Below are 21,950 nucleotides of genomic sequence, written 5' to 3'. Positions count from 1 at the left end.
GTTACGTAGCGATGATGCTTTCAAAAGTTATCTAAGGCATCGGAGAGAGCTCTGAAGCATGCTGTTGCGTGGTTGGCGTTGAGTCGTTGGGTGATGTGTCCACCGTTGATGCGAAGGGCGTTATGACCGTATTATCTTTGTCCAACACGGTCAGCGATAGTGTCAACGTCCTACTAACACACAGCTGGTCGGGCGCGCTACCCAGCACTGAAACCATTAATTAAAAAGGGAAACGATCTGGCGAAGCGGCTCAAAAGTCCAATATTTCGTTTACAAACCTCCCAAGGGACTCGTCACAATGATCTCGAATGAAGAATAATGCAGCGTCCTAAACCTTCCGTCCGCTGACGGCAACTGCTTGCAAAGCCTATTCTATAGTATCTCTTGAGAAGTGAGCCTATCGACTTACCCCTACTCGTAATTATGATCTTCAGCCTTGCCAAGACAAGGCTGAAAGCGCCCGCTTCAAACAGGGGTGACTGGGCCGATTGCCGTAGCAACTGACGCGTTTCCCGAAAGAGAAACATGTCCATGCCAAGTCATCGAAAGGACAGTGACTACCTATGTAGGTACGTACGATTGAACATGAAATTCATGGTGCAATACAACGCGTCGACTTCATTTGAGACCTACAGATACGCTCCTGAACACGGTCGTCGGCCAATTCAGCTTCAACATGGACAATTCATCGAAACCGTCGCCGCAGACCTCGCTCTTCCAGGTGTACCTCCGCCTGCGGCCACCTATCCAGCCTCCGATCCCGAAGCAGAAAGAGGTGCCAGAACCATGGCTTATCGTCGAGCCTCCAAGTCCAACAACGGCCGAGGATGAAAATACGACCAAGACTTTCCCTAAACATGTCACACTACAACCGCCGAACGATTCACGAAAACGAGCGATCGAGAGGTTTGGGTTCACCAAGATCTTCCAAGAGGAGGCGACCCAGCTGGACGTCTTTCGGGAGACGGGTACGGCCGATGCGATACAAAGTGTTCTACAGACCGGTAGAGATGGTCTAGTGGCAACTCTGGGGGTCACGGGGAGCGGAAAGGTAATCAATTGCATTGGACACCCTCGCTTCAGCTGTCTTGGGCATCTGGGCAGGACGTCTCAAATGTGAATAAACAGGGGAGATGCTGACCTGTATCAGAGCCACACTATCCTTGGATCCAATTCTCAACGAGGACTGACTCAGATGACGCTGGATGTGCTGTTCAGATCAATAGGGGAGAAGATCCGACGACCTCATCACCCGGATTTACCAACAGATACCGAACTTCTTTCATCTCTTCAGGCTTCAGATGCCTCGGAAGCTCAGGTCCTGTCGGCAACGACGTTTCTAGACTCAAGCTACAGTGATGGTGACCGAGCCAGACTGTCCAGAGCTCAAACACCAATGTCAAGAGCGCAGACTCCGATGATGGTAGGCAAACAAACCCTTGAACTTCCCGGTTCATTCCCCCATTCTCCAGACTTCCAACCCTGCATAGCCCTACCATCGTTACCCTCAAGATTTGGCCTGGATCGTTCTGCAGTTACACCGCCTTCCATACGGATGATACCGAATACCCCTGAAATAGAACCTTCGTCCGAGAAGGAGCCATGGCGACCTCCATCCAAAGTTCCATTCCTTACCCGCTTGAAGAGTCTGCGCAAGTCACCTGCTAAACCCAGTGTTGTGAAGGATACCGCATCGCATTACACTCGAAGACCTCCGCTACCACGCCCGAGCACCTTCCCACAATCTCCGGACGTGGCATCATTCTCCATGGATAGCGCCGCACACTCCGAGTATGCGGTCCTCCTTTCCATGTACGAAGTCTACAATGACCGCATTTTCGACCTGCTGTCCAATCCCACATCACCCAATGCAGCTCCAATGGCAACCAGACAAGGAGCCGCACTGCAAAAGGGATTGCTTCGGCGACCATTACTTTTCAAGAATACAGAGATGTCATCCGACCGTAAAGTCGTTGCCGGCCTCCGCAAGATCGTATGCGGAAGTTACGACGAAGCCATGCTGGTCCTCGAGACTGGCTTGACCGAGAGACGAGTTGCAGGAACCGGCAGCAACAGTGTTAGTTCGAGAAGTCACGGCTTTTTCTGCATCGAAGTCAAGAAGAGACCTCAGATGCAAGGGTATGGCGCGCCCGTGATGCCCACCTGGACCGGAGGTACCATGTCGATTGTCGATCTGGCCGGGTCTGAACGTGCCAGGAATGCCAAAACCACTGGATCAACGCTCGCCGAGGCTGGAAAGATCAACGAAAGTCTGATGTATCTCGGCCAATGTCTGCAGGTCCAGAGTGATTCTCAACAAGAAGGGAGCAAACCCATCGTGCCGTTCCGACAATGTAAGCTCACGGAGCTTCTGTTTTCGAATTCTTTCCCTTCGTCCAATCATGCCACAAATTGCAGACCGCCGCAAAAGGCCATTATGATTGTGACGGCAGATCCAGCAGGAGATTTCAATGCCACGAGTCAGATCCTGAGATATTCGGCGTTGGCTCGAGAAGTGACGGTCCCGAGGGTGCCCAGCGTGACCAGTGCAATCCTCGGCGGCGTAACAAAAGGGAAGCCTGGGCAGAATGGACGCCACACTCCACATGACATGCACAACAACTATTTCAGCGCTCAAGAATTGGAACAAGCCACTAACGAAGCGGTACGGCTGGCGGAAGAATGTAATTTGTTGTCTGTCCGTCTCGCAGAAGAAGAAATCAAGAGGACGGAGGCTGAGCTGCAACTGCAAGCAGCCGAAGAGAGGCTAGGCGTCATGGAACAAGAAGTGCGAGAAGAATGTTGGAGCGAGATGGAAGAGCGGATGGAAGAAGAAAAAGAGAGATGGAGGTTGGCTTGGGAGCAGGAGAAGGTTCGCGGGGAAGAATTCATCGACGGCAAGCTCGAGATCCTGGAGAAGACAACCAAAATCAGTATTCACGAAGACATATCGAGTGAGACCCGAGTGGACGAGCTCGAGCGGGAGAATGAAACCCTTCGCGCCAAGTTACGTGCATTGGAGCAGGAAATGCAGACCAGAAGTCCCACCAAAAAGGCTCGAGGGGGTGCGGCAGCAGTAACGAAGGCCCCTGTCAAAGGAGGACTGGTCTTGCAAGAGACTTCAAACAGCAACGTCGCAACGAATCCGTTTCTGGCTTCTCTGAGACTGCGCGACAGCGAGGCGACCATCAAGGGGAGGGCCAGCGAGGATGATCTTCAAGTGTTGGATGTTTCTCCGCGAAAACTGTCGTTGAGGAGTTCGAGTGTGACGCGGGCCATGGTGCAGGAGGATCAGCCGCAGCAGCAGCCAGCGCCGACGACTGTCAAGAAGCAGCGCAAGTTGACGACGAGGAAGTGGGATCTGGGAGATCCGGATGACCTGTTTTGAGTGTCTCCTGTCAATCGTCTGGGGAGTTTGGAGTAGTAGGTGTGATGAAGAGTATTAGCTGTGTCCAGGACTGTCGTTGTGATACCAGCTGCGTTTACATAGTTGGGCTCTGGTAGGGACTGGGACTGGGACTGGGACTGGGTCAGGGACATAGTAGGAGAATTGATCCATGATCGGAACCAACTACTAGTAATAGTAATACCTAACGGCATGGGGTTTAGTGTCCCCACTTGTCTCCGAGCCTTTTCTAACCCCGAGTCGCGGTCTTAGGGGCCCTCAATCCTCAATCCTTGATCCTCGATACTCTTCTCGGATCAAGCCTCGCACGTTATTCATCACAGCGTCTATGAGCCCAGAACTATGTGTGAAGAGGGATTAAGCGTACGCTGAGTCAGAATGGCGCTCTCATCCTGGACGGAGATCCAGTCGTACAAATAAACCCCGAATCCACCAAGCGTACCGGCTTTACCGGAGCAGATAATTTCCTTTTACGGCATCGCTTGTCCATGGACATAGCATATCCGAGCCTTACTAAGGCACATGGAGCAACAACAGACCCGGATATTTTCTCGACGATGGTGGTCAGTTTGCACGCGACGCAATCGTCCGTACGTATACGCTTTGGACGCAGTTTTTCGGAGCAACGGTTCGAAGGTGCACAATGCTCTTTTCGAGGTATATAAGAATCGTGTGATCAGGTAGGATGTCGCACTCTCTTTTCTTGGGTTCCCAGGACGACAATCCATCACTTTCACAGAAGTAAACAGCCCATACCTGTCATCACCCATCACTACAACCAAACTCCTCCCTCAGCAGGCCCTACCGGAACTTTCCCACAAGCCTCTATATCCCTATATATGCCCCTGTTCCGCAAGAAAACCGTGCCGCTACTACCAAAGAAGCAAACAAGCAACCAGCAAGTTTCCGCCTCCGCCCCCGCCTCCGCATCTATCACCCCATCCACTTCCACCATGTCGACAGGCTCCCTTCTGGGCAAAATCGCCGTCATCACCGGCGGGTCGAAAGGCATCGGCGCGGCGACGGCCCAAGCGCTGGTGGCGCTCGGCGCGAAGGTGGTGATCAACTACAGCCGCGACGGGTCTGCGGCTGAGCACCTGGTGCAGAAGGTGTTGGGCGCGGACAACGCACACGCAGTGCAAGCGGACGCCGGGAGCATCCAGGGGATCGAGAGCCTGGTGGCGGCGACGGTGGCCAAGTACGGCAAGATCGACATATTGATTCCCAACGCGGGAATCCTGCCGATGCGCGACGTCGAGAACACCACCGAGGCCGACTTCGACCAGGCCTTCAACCTGAACGTCAAGGGGCCATTTTTCCTGGTCCAGAAGGCCCTGCCGCACATGGCGCGCGGGAGCACTGTCGTGCTGATCTCCACCACGCAGAACCACGCCTCTACGGTCAACGGCCCGTACACGCTGTACTGTGCCACCAAGGGCGCCGTCGAGCAGCTCGTCCGCACCATGTCCAAGGATCTGCTGGCCAAGAAGGGAATCTCCGTCAACGCCGTCGCCCCCGGCCCCACCGGTACCGAGCTATTCTACCAGGGCAAGAGTGAGCAGCTGTTGAAGATGATCGCGAGCTTCAACCCGAACAATCGCATCGGTACGCCCGAGGAGGTTGCCGCAGCCATTGCTTTCCTTTCTGGGGACGGCGCCAAGTGGATCAGTGGCCAGACCATTCGGGTCAATGGAGGTCAGGCATAAATTACATTAGATACATATGGGTCTGTATTTGTATGTATGTATGTATGTATGTATGTATGTATGTATGTATGTATGTATGTATGTATGTATGTATGTATGTATGTATGTATGTATGTATGTATGTATGAATGTATGTATGTATGAATGTATGTATGTATGTCTGTCTGTGACGATCTCGGCTGGGATGGACAAGCTTGAGGTGAGAGAATGTCATCAACGTTACTCAAGTTCGGTATGAACCTGGCCGCTGGGTTAGAGTGCCAACGGCTGGAGGAAGTCTACTTTCTCGGGCTTTTTCTGTAGGTAGACATGACATCGGTTCAATGAATGTTACATCTCAATATCATCTGCTACTCATAAAAGCACCAGCGAATACCCATGACTCGGTCTGCTGGCACCAGTGACCATGGACGATGCCATGACTACAAACTCGGGTAAATGCTGCAATAACATAACCACATGCGTTGAGAGCGACCACCCATAGCAGAAACGACGACAGTGAAAGAGTGTCTGAGTGATCATGGTCTAAGGCAGGACACAGAGGCTACAGTCTTCCTTCCGTCTGCATCGTATCCCCGCTGCATACCAATAGGTAAGACCTCCGTGGCAATGCTCACTACTCTCCGAGCTTCTCCCACGCCCGTATGCTCCAACCCCCCCCCCCCCCCCTGTTCTGCCATTTTCCTCTTCTCTGATTTCTCCCGAAAATCGCATTCTGCAATACCATAACGTGCCCAGGACGGCTGGTACTTGCAGGGGTATTTGAACCCTTCAATCATGGTATAGTTCGGCGCCGGCGGCTCCAACCTGTAGGAAGGATGTTGCAAAACAGAAAGAATCAACCAACATCACACAACCTTGGAACAATGTAACATAGACAGGGACTATCTAATGCGCAACAAGATCACAAGTCAGAATCATGCAAGTAACTCAACTTTGCAAAAAGTTCCACCAACCACGCAACGGAAAGCAGGCAAAACAATCAAAGTCAACCCTTAAAAGACTCGTTACTTCTTCAGTCGCATAAAAGCAGTTCAAATGTCGACAGTACAGCCGGTAGTCACGGTCCCTGTCACGACTCTCAACGCTTGGTGTTCTGTTTGCTACCTTTGGTCAGACCTTCGCGGATCTTCTTCTGCTGGTCTTCTTTCTGGGCTTGGAACTGCTTCAGGCCTCGTTCCTGCCTTTCCCTCCGTTCGGCTTCTCTTCTGGGATCCTGGCCTGCAGGGATGGTGCAGTAGGGATAGGCCTGACCAACAGCAGAGCCGGGCTCGATATCAGCGCGGAGAATGGCATCCCAATCTCCTCCACTTCCGCCTCCTTCACCAGTGGCTCGGGACAACCTGTCGACGATGTAGAAGCTTTCTTGAAATGTCTGTAGCCCATCGTCGTAGTACCAGCGAAGAGAAATGGTTGAGGTCGATGTGTAGGTTGTTCCGCTATGGTCAGTCAGGACGGTGGGGGATTTCGATTGGATCGGTCCGTGGGTGGCGAGAGCTTTCGCTCTTGATATCAGGCTCTTCTTCAAAGCGTTGTCCGAAAGGGTATTGGCGAGTCTGACGGTGTGTTCTTGGCCTTCGGCGATGACGAAGATGCAGACTCTCGTGTTGCTAGCCTTGTAGAATCGGTCAGCATCCATTTCAGCTCATGTCCAATCCGGGGAATCGCAAGAAAGAGGACGGTTCAAAGGGCCAAGGGTAAGGGACGGCACGGCGAGGATACAAACAGGGGCGTACCATTGGAGCGATGGAAGGTGATCGACGAAACAGTTCTGGATGACGGCTCTGCCACGAAAGATATGAGGACTCGAGATGACTGTCTTGCATATGGGCATTGGAAGGCGGGTGGCTGCGCCCCGTTGCCATCCCCTTGACCACAGGGCCACGGTTAGAGGGTAAACAACAAACAACAATCGGCCAACGTAAAATCTGTGTACTCGGACAAACTTGTGCCCAAGCCCGGATTGCAATGGCAAATGCGTTGGCAGGAGGGTATTGGAGGAACTTAGCCTTTCATATATCCGCAAACAGGAGCTGCTGAGATAGCCATGCCTCAACAGTACATCCTTGTCAAGCGAGACCTCAGTTCATCACACCTGCTGCTTTCCGGTCACAGGATCATCAAGAGTAACCACTCCACGTTGAAATTTGTCACGAAGGGACCGGAGATCGAGGCAAACCCGGCACGATTGACAGGTTGAACAAGAAACTTTTGGTTGATACAAAAGAGAGCAGTCTATCCTCGCCAACGGTAGTTGCGGCTCAACTGGTCCAAAGGATCCTTTTCCATCTCGGCGGTGCTATGGACCGTGAGGCATGCTTTTGGTTGCTTAAAATGTCTATCCCAACCCGCCGTGTAACCTTGCGTCCAAACAGGTGTCTCTTCCTTGCAGATGGCCCTTCCAAGAAATGCCAGGCCGGTCCAGATCCAGATCGCGCTGGCCTTTCCGGTCACACGTCTCCGCATCAGCAGGCCTTCTGTGTCAATGACTTTCTCGTTCGCGTTGGCAATCCTGTGTCCCGCTTTTGGTCGTACATTTTGGAAATTCCAGTTTTCCCATAAAATAGCCTGCCTGCGCCGGATGCCATAGGGTTGACCTTCTATCCATTGGAAGGGAGAGCCGATCGATACACCAGGATCGATTTCCACGCAATCGTTTGCTCCTCGGGCACATGCCTTCAGTCCGCCGGACTGCATCGCGCAAGAGTCGCCCTTTGTCGATTCATCTCAACCAAGGCTATAAATTCGGTCCAGTTCTCATCGATCCATTGTCGGCCGATAATGCAATCGAACATGGCCTCTTCGCCAGCAGCCAGAACGTTGAAGGGAGCACGATGCAATAGCAAGGAACAACTGGAGGTGGAAAGCGGGCTACGAAAGTGCCACTGAAGAGGCAGTGTGCCGTTGAACGTTGCGGATCCGCCAATCGAGTGGACGCGCCCTTCGTACGGCTGTTTGGTCAAACTGAGCTCTGTGACGGCGCCATGGGAAATCAAGTTGAAGTCCGCTCCAGTGTCAAGGAGCACTCGTCGAGGAGTTATTGTCGGCTGCGGATCTCCTGGCTCGAATATCTCGGAAGGGTTCAGATGAATGAACATCAAAGCCACAAAAGCATTGGGAGTTCTCCTGCCGCCATCCCTCAGGTCTTTCCGAAGCAAGGCTGAGGGCATGCATCCGTGGGAGCGATCCAGTCCATCGGTGTTCTGACACCTCTGCCGGAGCAAAAGGCTGGCTCCGTATCGTCGCAACAACATAAGATTATCTTTGTTCAACTTTTCGTTATGCTGAGAGCCTTTGTGGAGCCGACTCGACCTGGTTCTGGCATTATGGACTTTGACCGCCGCCATCAAGCTAAGGGCCAGGTTAGGGAGGCCTCAACGCTGGGTATTGCTCGTGGAGAATCTTCCTACCGAAGAGGAATCTGTTTTGCCGTATGTCGGCGCTTCTCCGAGAGAGAAATGCCCCAGCTGACGACGGAGAGCAAGGCAATTGGATATTCAGCTTTGACGCCAGCACTCGACAAAGACGGCCGGTCGAACGCTCAGCTATGCCTCTTAAATAATAGAACGGAGCAAACGCTCACTCCACGCCGAACTCGTCCACCTACTGCCTGCTGGCTGATCGTCACACAAGGGACGGGCTCGTCCTTCAAGCATCTGCACGATGGCAGCATGTAACAAACTCCTGCAAGCATGAGGTGAACTCTGCACCTATTTCTCCGACCCACAGCTGTGGCAGACCGAGCTTTTGAGACATTGTCGTTGTTTATTTTGTAAACAGACGCCTCCGACATGCCAATTCTGGGAGCTGTTTGGGATATAATGTGGGAAAGGCTCCCGCTATCGTGGATCAGTGTCACCGCCATAATATCATTCTGCAGCGTTGTAGCGGCTGAAGATGACTGACAGGATTGACCCGGCGATACTTAGGCAGTGGTAGAATATCTATTTTGAGACCGAAGCCCCGAAGGGAAGTTGCAGCACCGAAGTCTGCCATTCCGGCCTGTCTTCAAAGGAGGTCAAGAAGTTGTCTTGACTTGCCGTTAAGGATATCGATACACAGCCTCTAATAACTCATTGTGAAGAGGAGGCTTGTATAGCATCGTTTTCAATCGAGTCCGCAGCCTCACTCACACTTGAGCCTTCGACATGGGCCATCATACCACGTACCTAGGTATTGCCTTGTCCATGTCATACCACGTGCTCGCAAGGTGACAGCATGAGGCGTACGTAGTAAACAACTCAGACTGGGCGTGGCTCGGTGGATTCGATGACGGGTAAGCTCAAAGGGCGCTTCGCTTCTGCAAGTGACCGAGGTCGTGTTCAGACAGTGGAGCGGAGAAAGGCCTTTCCTTCTGGGGCGGCATCTTGCCAACAGGCTAAAGTCGGAAGCAAGGCCCATAGGTCCTCTTGGGCAGCGGTGCAGAGGGAAGAAAGAACGATGCCTCCAATGGTGAAGGGTGGCAACTGCGTAGGACAAGGTCAATGAGTTGCCTTCCGAATATAAGCAGTTGCCCGCTCGTTGTACTCCCGACCTAGACATGCGCCCCTGACTGTTTTGGTTGCAACCAAGACGACTGTACCATTACCTTGTAAAGATGACCTCGGGCTACGGGGCTTTGGCCACCATGATGGCGAGCCATCAGAACACCGAAGCTTTCAGAAGATTCTCCAGTCTCAATATGGAAAACATCCTCCATATGCAAGCCGAGCTACAACACCTGGAAATGGTGATCAATGAAGTGAGGCAGATACCGGAGTTGAATGGCTTCAACCAGATCTGGATCGACTGTCCAGAACAACTATCCGAAGAGGGCATACGTCAAATCTTTGAGCGGTCAAGAACCTTGCTGGACCAGTATCGTGAGAAGCTGCCCTGAGACCAGTAATCGGGGATTGACACTGAGAGTGGCACAGATCGAACGCTATTGCAGACAGCAAAGATCAACGCGCTGCAAAATCCCAACAAAGACAACTTGAAGCTACGCAGACAGTGGTATGACGAGGAGAGTGGAGGCAACCAGTTCCTGTATGGAGTTGAGGCGGGCATATTCTGTGATGACAGTATCGAGGCCGACCTATTGACACTGAAGGAGAGCGTCGGGAGCAAGGACTCATTGGCAAACTTCCTCAGTGAGAAAGTGTTGCCGTCGTATCATCGACTGCTGGGCTACCGGCTTCACCGGTCAATGGCGGAAAAGGCGTTCGACCGGACCTGGGAGTACAGACCGGAGAGGCTGGTGCAGGTGGGCAATACAATTTGTATGCTGCTGTCGGCAATTATACCTCCGCTGTCAATCCTGGTGCTGTTCTGTGTGAAGAGCATGGGCGGCAGGCTGGTCGCCATTAGCATGATGAGTCTGGTCTTTTCATTGGTGATGAATGTCATTGCTCAAAGACGGGCTGACGTGTTTATGTCTACAACGGCTTTTGCGGCCGTCCTCGTCGTCTTCGTCGGAAGTGCGAATGTGATCAATGGTAAAAATTGAACACAGCCGGATGGCAAGAATTCCCCGAGCGGTGACACTGTCCCACGTGAAGGGTGTCGCCGAGAGACATGGGGGACTGGTTTGTCTATGTCCGTTGTCGGTTTTGTCTCACCCACCTGGATGTCTAGCAAGTAACCCTGGACGCGTGCGGGTGCTCAGGTCAGAGAAGGCGGAAGAGTCTCATTGCCGGACCCCAGATGGCCACAAGCAACGCTGGAGACTCGATGTCCAATCTTCTCTGTTTCGGGAGCAAGGAAGGGAATTATGTCAAAAGTCGGTCTGGACATTTCGTTGGCGAGGATCGATGTAAGTGGGAGGTCTGGAATTATCGAGCTCGTTGTGATAGTATCAAACAGGAGGTGCGTGTACTGGGCTCCTTAGGCCTCAGCCGCGGCGACTTGGGCTGCTGTGAAGAACTACCGATACGCTTCAATGCAGAGGCAGTAAACCTTCAGCGCACAGTCGTGTGTCATGACGTTCAACTTGATGTTGGTAAATTCTCTTCAACATGAATGCCACTCTGACTGCTCGACCAACTTGAAGAGCTGTTTGTGACCTCGACGGGCAGCGCAGGCGCAGGCGCAGGCAACGACCCCTCACAGGCTTGGCAAGCAAGAAACGCGAGAACCTCGCGATTGCCAACTTGGACATGTCATGATCACATCTTTGATGACCTTCATAATCGACTGCTTTCGAGACGGATTTGTCTGTACGACGAGACTCGAACAGTTGCGTTGGCTGTTGGCCATGCTATCAACTCATCTGTGATCTAATGAGCGCAAGAAGAAGACAAAAGGAACCAAAAGAAGATTCAGCAGGGGAACCTCACGATCACAGATGGCTGAGACTCCAGGCTCTCTCCCCCCAGCAAAGGGGGTGTGTTTCTGAGAGGAAGCCTGCCAGCAGCTTGAACTGGCACAGCTGTCAAAATCGACCTCCACCCACTTACGGGCACTATTGGATTCCCCGCCGGCCAACCTCTTCTCCCACTCCCTCTCCCATTCCCCTTCACAACTCCCACTGCACTACGGCGCGCGGTCTCTCACTCTCACTCTCACTCTCTCACTCACGGCCCCTCGAGCAAGCTTCCTCCCGCGACCCGAGCTCCCAGCTCCGTCACCTCTCATGGATTGACGCCAGTGCTCCTGGAGCTCCTTTCTAGGTCGCCTTGCCAGACTGGGTGCCGACCGCCCACCTACCGATGCATCATGGCTCTTTGCGCCCTTCCCTTTGGCTCTGCTCGCCCTGTGCCTCTCCTCACGTCTGGTCTTGTTGCTTCTCTCCCTGACTATCCCTTCCTCTATCCGCCTGTCGGTCCCTTTCTTCCCCTGCCTCCTCACTAGTAGTTGACCTGACCCTAAGTCTTGAGGCCTGACGTCTGCGAAACAGCTCGCCCAGGTTTCCAAAGTCTCAGCCGTACGCTGACCCTAACTTACTTCAACCCACATATTCTGTCCTTTCTTACACTTCCTTTTCTTCTGATCATCTCCTCATCTGCATCCATACTTCTCCGGTCTTTCAGTCATACTTTGCTTCAATTCCTATACGTATTCCACATTCACAACATGGTCGGGCCTAGAAAGCGACGTCAGGACTCTGACGAGGAGGAAGAGGAGCTTGTAGCTCTTCCCAGCGACGAAGATGAAGAAGAAGAAGAGTAAGATACCTCACACCATCCAGTGCTTCAATCGCTCTCCAGATCCTCTTCCAATATGTACTGCATGATTGGGATTCGTGTCATCCAGAGCTTCTTTCCGGATTCTCGCCGTTGTGCGCGCCCTTTTGTCTAGCCTCTAGGCTGCAAAGTGTCTGTCCAATGGAGACTGTTCACATCGCGCACTCAGTCTAGAATTTTGTCGTTGCGTTTGCCTCTTTGGAGGATGCTGATATTTCGATGAAACAGGTATGAGGATTCCGAGGTAGATGACGAGGAAGAGGAAGGTGAAGAAGAGGACGAAGAGGAAGAAGCAGAAGGAGAAGAGGAAGAGGAGGAGGAGGAAGAAAAAGGTACGCCATAGCCTCCAAGGGAACCGGCGTAGTTACTAATGTGATGATGCAGCTCCCCCTCCCAAGAAGCGCAAGGCTGAGGCCGAACCTACCGAGCCAGCCTCTAAGAAATCCAAATCCACAGCCGAAGCTGATCAAGAGGAGGAAGAGGAGGATGCCGAGAATGGTGCTCCGGAGGATGAGGCCGACGAGGAAGAGCAAGAAGAAGATGAACCTGCCGTCAAGACCAAAGTCATCACCGGTTCCGAAAGCAAGACTGCAGCTGCCGAAGCTGAGACCGAGGATCTTGACGATGAGGAATAGTCGAGCGACAACAATCAGGGCGTCTGCTCTTAGTTTGATCTCAAAAGTGAACCTGGAAAGATAGAACAAGGCAAATACACTTGTGCCAACAGAAACATCACAGAATGCCGTGCCAGACCGTCCGAGGCAGCGAAAGTCGTCTTCCACCGTCTTTCCAGGTTTGAGCACTCGACCGATATATCTGCTGCGTTTGCACACCGAAACTGGAAGCCAATTCTTGCATTGTGTCTCTTGCAAGGACTCAATGTCTGACTGAATCTCGTATTGCGGTCTTCAAGTTGCAAGTTACACGGCATGTTGACTAGCTTGTTCGAGTCTTCCTCGCCTTGTTTCGTGTGTGATCATTCGTAAATCCTGCATTGCGAAGTCTCAAAGAGTCACCGGTTGATAAGAGGTATAACTGGCTTTTTCGGCCGGGCAGAGACGCCTGTCAAAGGTGGTAGAAGATGGAAATCCAATCTTCAAACGGCCCTGCCAGCACATCCAGTGTGCTGTCTTTTCATCGCACTTCTTATTCAAATTGGGGTCGAAAAGGGGCGAGAGAGAGTCTCCTAACCGATCCACTAGCAACTACCACTGCATGGATTCGAGCAATATGTGCCCAAATAACGATACTACGTATTCCTACACTGCATCCCTACCTACCAAAGGCATCTGCCAGTACGTTATGATGCTTCTGTTACTACTATGAGTAAGTGCCTTTCTCACCCGTTGCTAGTACTGTGGTACACCGCATCCTTCCACTCTACCTCGTGAGTGCCAAGCTGTGTGTACGGACTTAAAGTTTGCGGCCGTTGCGGCCGCCAGACGCCATCAGTGTCAGCCTGAACCTGAACCTGAACCTCAACTTCATACATATACTTCAGACTATTCGAGTTCGTTCACAACCCAAGCCTCCACCGGGTAAAGCCTTTATTATTAGCTTCGACGGGGATAGGGTCGTTTGCCAGGACGGCTTACAACTGCATCTTGTTTTCAGATTTGCTCAATGGTATCGCCCAAGTCCTGGCCCCATTGCGCGTTGACTCAATTCTTAGTCACCGACCTACATATACAATGTGGATTTCGATGGATTTCATTGGAATGCCTGAACGCCATGGACGACATGGGTGAAGAAGATGAGCCACAGTGTTATGCTCAAGTGTGATGGGCGGCCGTCGCTTCGCGCCATGACTTCTATGCAATATCGCTTCGTCAAGAGAAATGCCCATCCGACTGTTATGTCCAGGAAGCTCCAGGTGGTAAACCCCGACATATTCACAACGTGTTCACATGCTTCGAGGTGTCCAGGCGGTTGATCTCGCGAGATATATGAACACGATGCTGCAATGCCACCTCCTTTCCAACCTGAGGTCAAGGTCCCATGATATTACTCTTGAAACAAACAGCCCGCCGAATTGACGCCCTCAACACCGGCTGGGGATCATACTACACCAATTCTTCCCGTGTTCACCACTTTAGGTCTGCATTGTCGTATACAACCTTCCGCGACATGACGGACACCAAAGTCTGGTTCATCACTGGCTGTTCTAGCGGCTTCGGCAAGGAACTCACGCTGCAAGCCCTGGGCCGCGGCGACAACGTGATCGCCACTGCCCGCGATGCCGGCAAGCTCGACGACTTGAAGGACGCAGGCGCAGCAGTGGTGAGCCTCGACGTGACTTCACCATTGGACGAGCTCAAAAGAACGGCCGAAGAAGCACACAACATCTACGGACGCATCGACTACCTGATCAACAATGCCGGCTTCAACCAGGTAGGGGGACTGGAAGAACTCAGGTAAGTCCAATTTAAGGTCAAATTACAGTTCCAATTCGCTTTTCAATCCCGATCCCAATTGAAATTCCAACTCCACCGACCCCATCGTCGAAAAAGTCACACAAATCTTACCATGCCCAGTCCAGAAGAGACGGAAAGGCAGTTCGCCACCAACGTGTTCGGGCCATTGAACGTCACCCGAGCCATCTTGCCGTACATGCGCGCCAAACGGTCCGGGGTCGTGGCCAACTTCTCCAGCGTCGGTGCGTGGCGCGGCTCCGCCGGGGTCGGCCTGTACTGCGCGTCCAAGTGGGCGGTCAGCGGTCTCTCGGAGACGCTGTACTACGAACTGGCCGACTTCAACATCAAAGTCTGCACCGTCGAGCCGGGCTACTTCCGCTCCAACTTCCTCAGCCCGAGCAACAAGAAGCACAAGCGAAATCTCATTCCAGACTACGAGGGAACAGCTGTCCGGAAGGGCGAGGAGCTCATGGACGCCTATGACAACAAGCAGCCCGGTGATATCAGGAAAGGCGTCAAGGTCCTCCTCGACGTCCTCACGGGTGCCTCGGGCAGAGAGATCCCCATGCGCTTGGTTCTGGGCACCGACGCCTACACTCGGATCAAAGCTAAATGTGAGGAGACCCTCAAGGGTTTGGAACAGTGGAAGGACCTTACGTGCTCGACAGATCTGGATGAGAAATAAAGAGATCGCAGGCAGCTACAGTCAATCAATTCACTAGATTGGTCGGCATGGTTGCAAATGCCGTTTGCCTCTTAGATAGAAGGGCCAAACGCTCGGCGACGCTGACTGACCCTGACAACACTCACCACGAAGAAAAGAAATAACAGCGTCAACATTTAACCTACTTCGAGTCTGTATCCATCGCTGTCTTTTGGCACCAGTCCATTCGTAGGCTAAGTACTTCGTTTTCTGTTCTATTTCAACATACATACCATGCCCTGGCGACTGCGTCTATCCCCTGCCGCCATTAGACCAGCATACCGGACAACTTGTTGTAAATGGTATTAAACCACATTGATGCACCTTTTGTCAAAACCAGTTTTTTGTATTTATAAATAGACTTTTGTACAAACGGCGGCCCAAGAATTGGAAGAATAGTGAACTGAACCAGCGCATACTTCAGGCTCATATGGGTAGTGTAGGTAACAGAAGACACCGGTGTGTCCATGAGTGCTGAGAGCCGGACCTACCCGACCATTGAATAAATGGCATCGTAACATCATTTGCTTCCCTCCCTAGCCACCTTCCAGAAAGAGATTGATGATCTTGTAGAAAGATTTCGCGCCCACGGTGCTCAATTTTGTGCGGCAGAAGCCGACAGAGAGCAAACTCTCGAGGAAGGAATCATCCATGAACAGTACAGCAGCCTGCCTTCTTGTATACCTGTTAGACAGGCACCGAGTTCGTTTCAAATGTATCCATGAAATTCCAATCGATATCGCCAGAATTGAGTCTCGGATGAGGGTTCAGGTTGTACCCCAGCAATGTTGTCCTCGCGTGAGCGTCGACATCACTGCTCCCAAAGCTATGTTCTGAGCCAACGGGGAACTGCTGGCCTGGGAAAGCAGGTAGAAAATCATCCACTGCAATGGCGGGATCGGCATAGAGACTGCTCCTCATTGCAGATTGCCACGCCATCGCCGACCCATATGACACGCCAGTGTCAGGTTGCGAGTAGACCCCATGGACTAGTGATGGGTTCGATAGTGCCTGAAAAGCTGTAGGTTGCGTCAGATCCATTTGCTGGCTTGTTGGAGTCGGGATATTGAATTTCGGCGGCGTAGAACTGTTCGAATAGCTTGCACGGGGCTGGAATGCCTTGTGTCTGTCTAAAACAGCCTTAATTCGCTTTTTGATAATGGCATTGCTCCGTTCGAGAGCTGGCATCGCATTGGAGGCCTTTTGCATGACGTCCAACAGAAAGTTCAGCCCGTTCCTTTCAGCTGCTATGGCATGATCTTCGCCCGGTTTGAAGTCTCTTTCAAACCTTAACACTGCGATTGTGGCTGCAATGTAAACACTGTAAGCATTGAGATAAGACACGTGGGAAAGCCCGAAGGTGTTCCCTTGTAACATAATCAGATCGTGAATGGCACCCATAGCTTGAATGCATATCTGATAGGACCTTGCCGGTCCAGATGCATTTATATCGCGTGCTCCGAGTACAACAGGTCGATGTAGGAGGATAAGTGTGGTGTGATATAGGAGGTTGAGCGACATTATATGCGCCGGCGGTGCTAATGATGGCATTTGGTCCTGGTCGATCCTAAGATGGGGTGGTAGAGCTACCAGCCAGTCTCGCAAGTCTCGCGAGATGCGAATGAAGGGAGCTTCATTGGCTGCTTTGGGCTCTCCGGAAAATTCTTCTTCATCCATATCCCGTCGGGCTGCGGCTTCTGGAGAATAAATGTTCTGCATCAGGCTATTGAGAATAACGCAGATTTTGCACAACTGTCTGAAACAGGAGACAACATTACCCGGACATGGGGGGTAGTTGGGAGCGTTGGCCAGATCAGACTGAGGGGTTTCGCCATAGTAAGGAGCCCACAGGTCGCTATCACTGTAGTCATCCATGAAATTAGGAGGTACTTCTTCGGTGTTGAGCGTAAATCCAGGCATTCTTCCAAGATACAGGGACAGGATCTTATCCCATGTATAGCAGCTCCAGAAAAGCCGCTTTCGAACCTCAACGTCCTCGGCGGTCAAGCCCTTTACGAACGATTGTACCTTGTCACTCGGGAGATGTATACCCAGGTCAAAAGCCATTCGGAAAGCGGCACCGGAGAATGTCCATGCCTGTGAGGATCGTCCAAACACAACTTCTCGAGCAGATTGTTGTAGAAGAGCCTGGATCGTGGGTATAGAGCTATCCTTTAAGACGTCCATAGCCAAGCCAAACCTTGCCTCGTCAGAGATCCTTTGCATGAACTCTCCGGCTGTGAGCGCAGCACCCGGTGGACTATGCTGACTTAGTACACTCCGATATTGATCCTGATAGACGTCGTGATTCAGAAATCGTGCCGAGTGCGCGTGAATGACCTATAGATTGGTGAGCTTTTCAACACCACGGGGTTTAACAAGTGCATCATACCTTCAATAATGTCTCTGAAAAATATCGCGATTCTCTGGCTGCGGGAGCGTTCATATCCACCATGGCCATTCCCCGTGTGAATGCGGGTCGGTAGACGAAGAGAAAAAGAGGGTGCATCCAGCACCAGTGGTACTTCAGCAATTCCTGTGAGATTTCTTTTGTCACATTCGCCGTGGCTGCGCCGTTGGCGATTGCAAGGGGCTCAATTTGTCTTTGACGGGTGGCATTCAGAATGAGATCTCGCCTGACACACTGGTCATCTAGATCAGCTCCAGTCATGTGGGTTTGAGCAGGCGCTATCAGTGGATGATGCTGCTGATAAATTGGAGGCTCATATATAGGAGAGGTCGAGTTGTGAAATGTCACACTTCCACTTTCGTCCATGCTGATGTCGGTCTCCCATTTGACTTGACGACTGCGATGCGGAAGTTGACTTGAGCTTTGAGATTGCGCCGTGTCGCTCGCTGGCGAGGCGGAAACCACCTTCTTCTCATCCTGGGAAGCCTGGTGAAAGTCAGCACAGAGCGAGGTATGTTGTCGGAAAAGGATCCCATACTCTACTCGGCCAGGCTTGGTTTTTGGCTTGGCGCAACTGTGCTTTCAACTCCTGTACCTCCTCCTCCAGTGACCGCACATACGCCAGCGACGGTGGCTTGTCATAGTGGCATTCGTCTTTGTATGCTATACACCTGAACGATAGTCAGTCCCTTTTTTTCTCGGTGTTTGTGATCTGGCTGGGGTTCTCACGTTGTACACTTTGGTGTCTTCCCATCGCATTTTGACTATTTTCAGATCAGCATCGTTGCTATGCAGTTAGACATAGACTGAAAGCTGCGGTGACAGGAGCTGAAACCCTGGGGGACAGGCAAGCAGATGGGCAAATACCTTTCTTCTGCGACAACCGGCACAAGTAGATTTCCTATGCTTGGATTTGGGCTTGGTGTCGATTTCAGTAGGCATTTTCTGGCGTGAAGTTGGCAGACAATCGTAATCACTGGGGATCACAGCGAGGCCGGGTCCTGAATTAAATCATAACCAAGCCTTGCAGAACAATGGCGAGAACCGAGCAAGTCTTGTTGGATTTCTCCTCACGCATTGTAGTGTTGGAGAGTTGTCAGCGAAGGTCATACCCTTGCTCGAAGCCAGGATTTAGTCATCAAGCCACGGGTTCGCAGAGGCAGTGCTCTCGCGGCATACGCAGGAAGCTGCTCGGATGAGCTCTTGCAAAAGCGCGTGAGCGACAGGGGGCTATGTGATAGTGGAGGTCAATAATCGGTATAGAGTAGGGCGGCATGCGGTGATGAGCGAGCGAAGAGGAATGATGACCACGAACTCGTCTAATGGAGGATTCGAACTTCGAATCGCTCGAATGGTAGATAAGCACCGCTAGGTAGGTACATAAGTTGCGGTCCTCGTTCTCGAATGCAAGGGAGGGATAGATATGGTGGGATGATGACGACTGGAAGCAGGTCGTCGACATGGAGAGCAGGACGAGGCGCAGCCAGTCAGTGGCCTGGGAGACGTAGAATCGTAGTTACCGAGAGGCAGGCGGGAGCAGACTGGTGACAACCTTGAAGCCACCACCGGCGCCAGTGTATGTACTAGTAACACAGTGTTTACGAGAATGCCGGCCCGCATCTCGTTATAGGGGTGTTCAGGTTCGCGAATAGATGCAGCATACTACATGAGAGACGCCACCAGCAACAGGATGGAAAGAGGATCGTTCTGTCTATTGAATACTGCACATACATTGGATACTTGTTACCTGTAGGTAGTCCATTCTGGGTTTGGCGTTGCGCGGGAGCTAAAGTACAGTGGCTACAGCGGTAAGTTTTGGGGTAAAGTGCCTAAAACACCTTAGGTGCCCACGTAGAGGTATCTGCGAGGTCGTCTACTCGAGATGACGTGGATAAATGATTCTAGCGAGGACAGAAGTGCGAATGCAGTATCCATGCCACAGTCGATGAGCAACTGAAGTGCCTGCGTCCGAGTCCCTCACGCCGTCTGCCTCACCAGGTAGAAACACAAGTGTAGGTACTATAGTACTATACTAGTAGTAGGGCGTCCCAGGGTTTAGCTTATACAAATGGCGGGCTACTGCAGCTTAATGTCATGCGCCAGTTGGTAAGGGGAAGGTGGTGACAATGAGCTAATCCTATAACAGCTAATAGCTTATGAGTTAACCCTGGCAGTGCATGTACAGACCGTGTGTACGCGGCGACGGTAAGAAGGGCGAGAGTGCACGTATACCTCAACCTCAACTCTCACTGACTTAATCCCTGTGGACTGCGTTCGTCAGCACATCATCCATAAGGAAATGAATGGCAACGCCTCCTGTGCCTGGCTGCAGTGCACTGCAGTGATAGCCGGTGTTTAGGCTATTCTACACATGATTAAGGTTTGCTCTCTCTTTATCCTCCCCAGTCATCGAGAAACCCTGCCAGTCTGGGACATTTACACCCTCATATACTACTTTGTAGACATCGGAGCAACCAGACCTCCGCCCAACCGATCCTTAACTCCCACTACCGATGTTGAAGACCCTAGCCGATCTCGGACGATGCGGTCGACCCTATCGACTCTTCCGTATTTTATCACTGGCGGGGCCCCGAGAACACTCTGAAAACCAGCCGCTGGGTGAGGCTGGTCCGGCATCTTTACTTGCCTGAGGCTCGATGAAAGAGTGGTCGTCAAACTCAGGCTGACCATGAACTTCTTCCAATGCACGACAGGCGGATCCGCTGCTGGCGACTAAACTCCTGTGATACCACTGAACCAGTACGTGTTTTCTCCAGAGCATCTTCTATCCACCCTTACCAGGTATACCGCCATCAGCGTCTTGTTGGAGATAAGCACTATTGCTCCATCTGCCCCTATCGTCACGATGGGCTCAGTAAGCCTCAGCCTTCCCTTATGCCACCATGGATGATTCCGAGAAAGGACGTTCCGCCTTGTACAGAGTATTTCAAACCCCGCCTTGTCATCTGGAGAATACTGGTCAATTCTCCACAGCCCTATTCTTTGCTGTGGTCATCCCGGACCGTGCCACAAGCGATCCAAGCATGGCAAAATATTCTACCAAAACAATACGGGAGTATGTGGGCGCGGTCATACTCACGAGACGACGGATGATATCAAACTTCAGCTCATCTTCGAGACTGGCCTCGTCGTGCTACGTCCCCAAGAACGCGGTCCTGGATCTGACCATTACTTAGCCAACCACCACACAATATGAGCTACGCAGCGAACGTCCCAAACTCGTTGTATCACGGAAATACTCCACTATGGATGTAAGCCCATCGGGTACAGCCTCAGAGAAAGTTGCAGTCTTTGGAGACAAGAATGCATGGACGGTAACGCTTTGGGAGATAAAGGTAATAAGGTACACCCTCTTTCTACCCTTTCCAACCCATGTCTCGGGTGTGACAAATGCGAATTTCCCTGGCCCCATAAGCAAAAGGTCCCGGGTGCTCGCGGCTCAGCCTTGAGGCTTGCGAGTACATCTCCAAACCAGAATACCAAATTGCCAATCTGGGACGGCTACTGAGCATCACGCCGGCTCAGCCATCTTGCCTTTCTTCTATTCTTGGATGCTTTGGGGGGGGGCAAGTGGATCTAAAGCCTGGTCATACAAGCCCCAGCAGATATCGCAATTGTCGCAATTGTCCTAGCCGAACTCGGTTATCTGTTCGTGGACCTAGTAATATGACAGGTGGGTTGCGGCGGACGGTAAGACAACAGCTCATTTGCTTGCTGACAGGGCTAGCTTGGCATAACAAGAAGCATCGTGGGTGCAAGCGGGGACCAGCCCAACGACGTTGTCGTCTTGACAATGAGACCTCTGAAAACTTCGTTGGGTCGCAAACATGAGTTGAATGGGCTCCTTCATGCCGTTACTGTCGTCTTCCATGACACTCGCCCGTTATTGTTGGCACCAGCTGCGATCTCGAATGAGTAAATCCCGAGTTGATTAGCTCGTTGGAGAGTGCCCAGTCACTTGTCACCTGAGGCATGGGAATGCGGAAATGAGAGCGCATGTTATACGCCATGATAAGGACTAATTGCGCAGCTGATATTCCATGCACTCTGACCCTTGGGTCTCCAGCAGGATATCATGCATACACTCTCCCTCTGTCAGGGGTTTGGGTTTCTGCTGGTTGAGCCGT

The 21,950-nt window shown here is 51.9% G+C and overlaps 7 protein-coding genes across 7 annotated transcripts; 4 read left to right on the top strand and 3 right to left on the bottom strand.

Annotated features, from left to right (window-relative positions):
* Positions 1–676: 676 nt before the first annotated feature.
* A1O1_04887 (uncharacterized protein) lies at positions 677–3,388 on the top strand (the record flags this gene model as incomplete). Its single annotated transcript, XM_007725776.1, has 2 exons — positions 677–1,051; positions 1,151–3,388. The coding sequence occupies 2 exons, from the start codon at positions 677–679 to the stop codon at positions 3,386–3,388; spliced, it is 2,613 nt and encodes an 870-aa protein (XP_007723966.1).
* Positions 3,389–4,359: 971 nt separating this feature from the next.
* On the top strand, positions 4,360–5,112 carry A1O1_04886 (3-oxoacyl-[acyl-carrier protein] reductase; the record flags this gene model as incomplete). Its single annotated transcript, XM_007725775.1, has 1 exon — positions 4,360–5,112. One exon carries the CDS (start codon positions 4,360–4,362, stop codon positions 5,110–5,112), a length of 753 nt encoding a protein of 250 aa, XP_007723965.1.
* Positions 5,113–6,193: 1,081 nt separating this feature from the next.
* Positions 6,194–6,751, bottom strand: A1O1_04885 (uncharacterized protein; the record flags this gene model as incomplete). Its single annotated transcript, XM_007725774.1, has 1 exon — positions 6,194–6,751. One exon carries the CDS (start codon positions 6,749–6,751, stop codon positions 6,194–6,196), a length of 558 nt encoding a protein of 185 aa, XP_007723964.1.
* Positions 6,752–7,811: 1,060 nt separating this feature from the next.
* A1O1_04884 (uncharacterized protein) lies at positions 7,812–8,459 on the bottom strand (the record flags this gene model as incomplete). The annotated part of the gene is made up of 1 exon (XM_007725773.1): positions 7,812–8,459. A coding segment is annotated over one exon (648 nt), but the record flags the coding sequence as incomplete, so codon positions are not given.
* Positions 8,460–9,709: 1,250 nt separating this feature from the next.
* A1O1_04883 (uncharacterized protein) lies at positions 9,710–10,600 on the top strand (the record flags this gene model as incomplete). Its single annotated transcript, XM_007725772.1, has 2 exons — positions 9,710–9,974; positions 10,029–10,600. The coding sequence occupies 2 exons, from the start codon at positions 9,710–9,712 to the stop codon at positions 10,598–10,600; spliced, it is 837 nt and encodes a 278-aa protein (XP_007723962.1).
* Positions 10,601–14,402: 3,802 nt separating this feature from the next.
* On the top strand, positions 14,403–15,374 carry A1O1_04882 (uncharacterized protein; the record flags this gene model as incomplete). Its single annotated transcript, XM_007725771.1, has 2 exons — positions 14,403–14,689; positions 14,810–15,374. The coding sequence occupies 2 exons, from the start codon at positions 14,403–14,405 to the stop codon at positions 15,372–15,374; spliced, it is 852 nt and encodes a 283-aa protein (XP_007723961.1).
* Positions 15,375–16,079: 705 nt separating this feature from the next.
* A1O1_04881 (uncharacterized protein) lies at positions 16,080–18,063 on the bottom strand (the record flags this gene model as incomplete). Its single annotated transcript, XM_007725770.1, has 2 exons — positions 16,080–17,732; positions 17,785–18,063. 2 exons carry the CDS (start codon positions 18,061–18,063, stop codon positions 16,080–16,082), a joined length of 1,932 nt encoding a protein of 643 aa, XP_007723960.1.
* Positions 18,064–21,950: the final 3,887 nt, after the last annotated feature.

This window comes from Capronia coronata (assembly GCF_000585585.1).
Source record: "Capronia coronata CBS 617.96 chromosome Unknown acBCG-supercont1.4, whole genome shotgun sequence".
NCBI classification, from domain to species: Eukaryota; Fungi; Ascomycota; class Eurotiomycetes; order Chaetothyriales; family Herpotrichiellaceae; genus Capronia; species Capronia coronata.
Note: the sequence above shows the minus strand (reverse complement) of the source record. Positions and strands in the feature narration are given on the sequence as shown.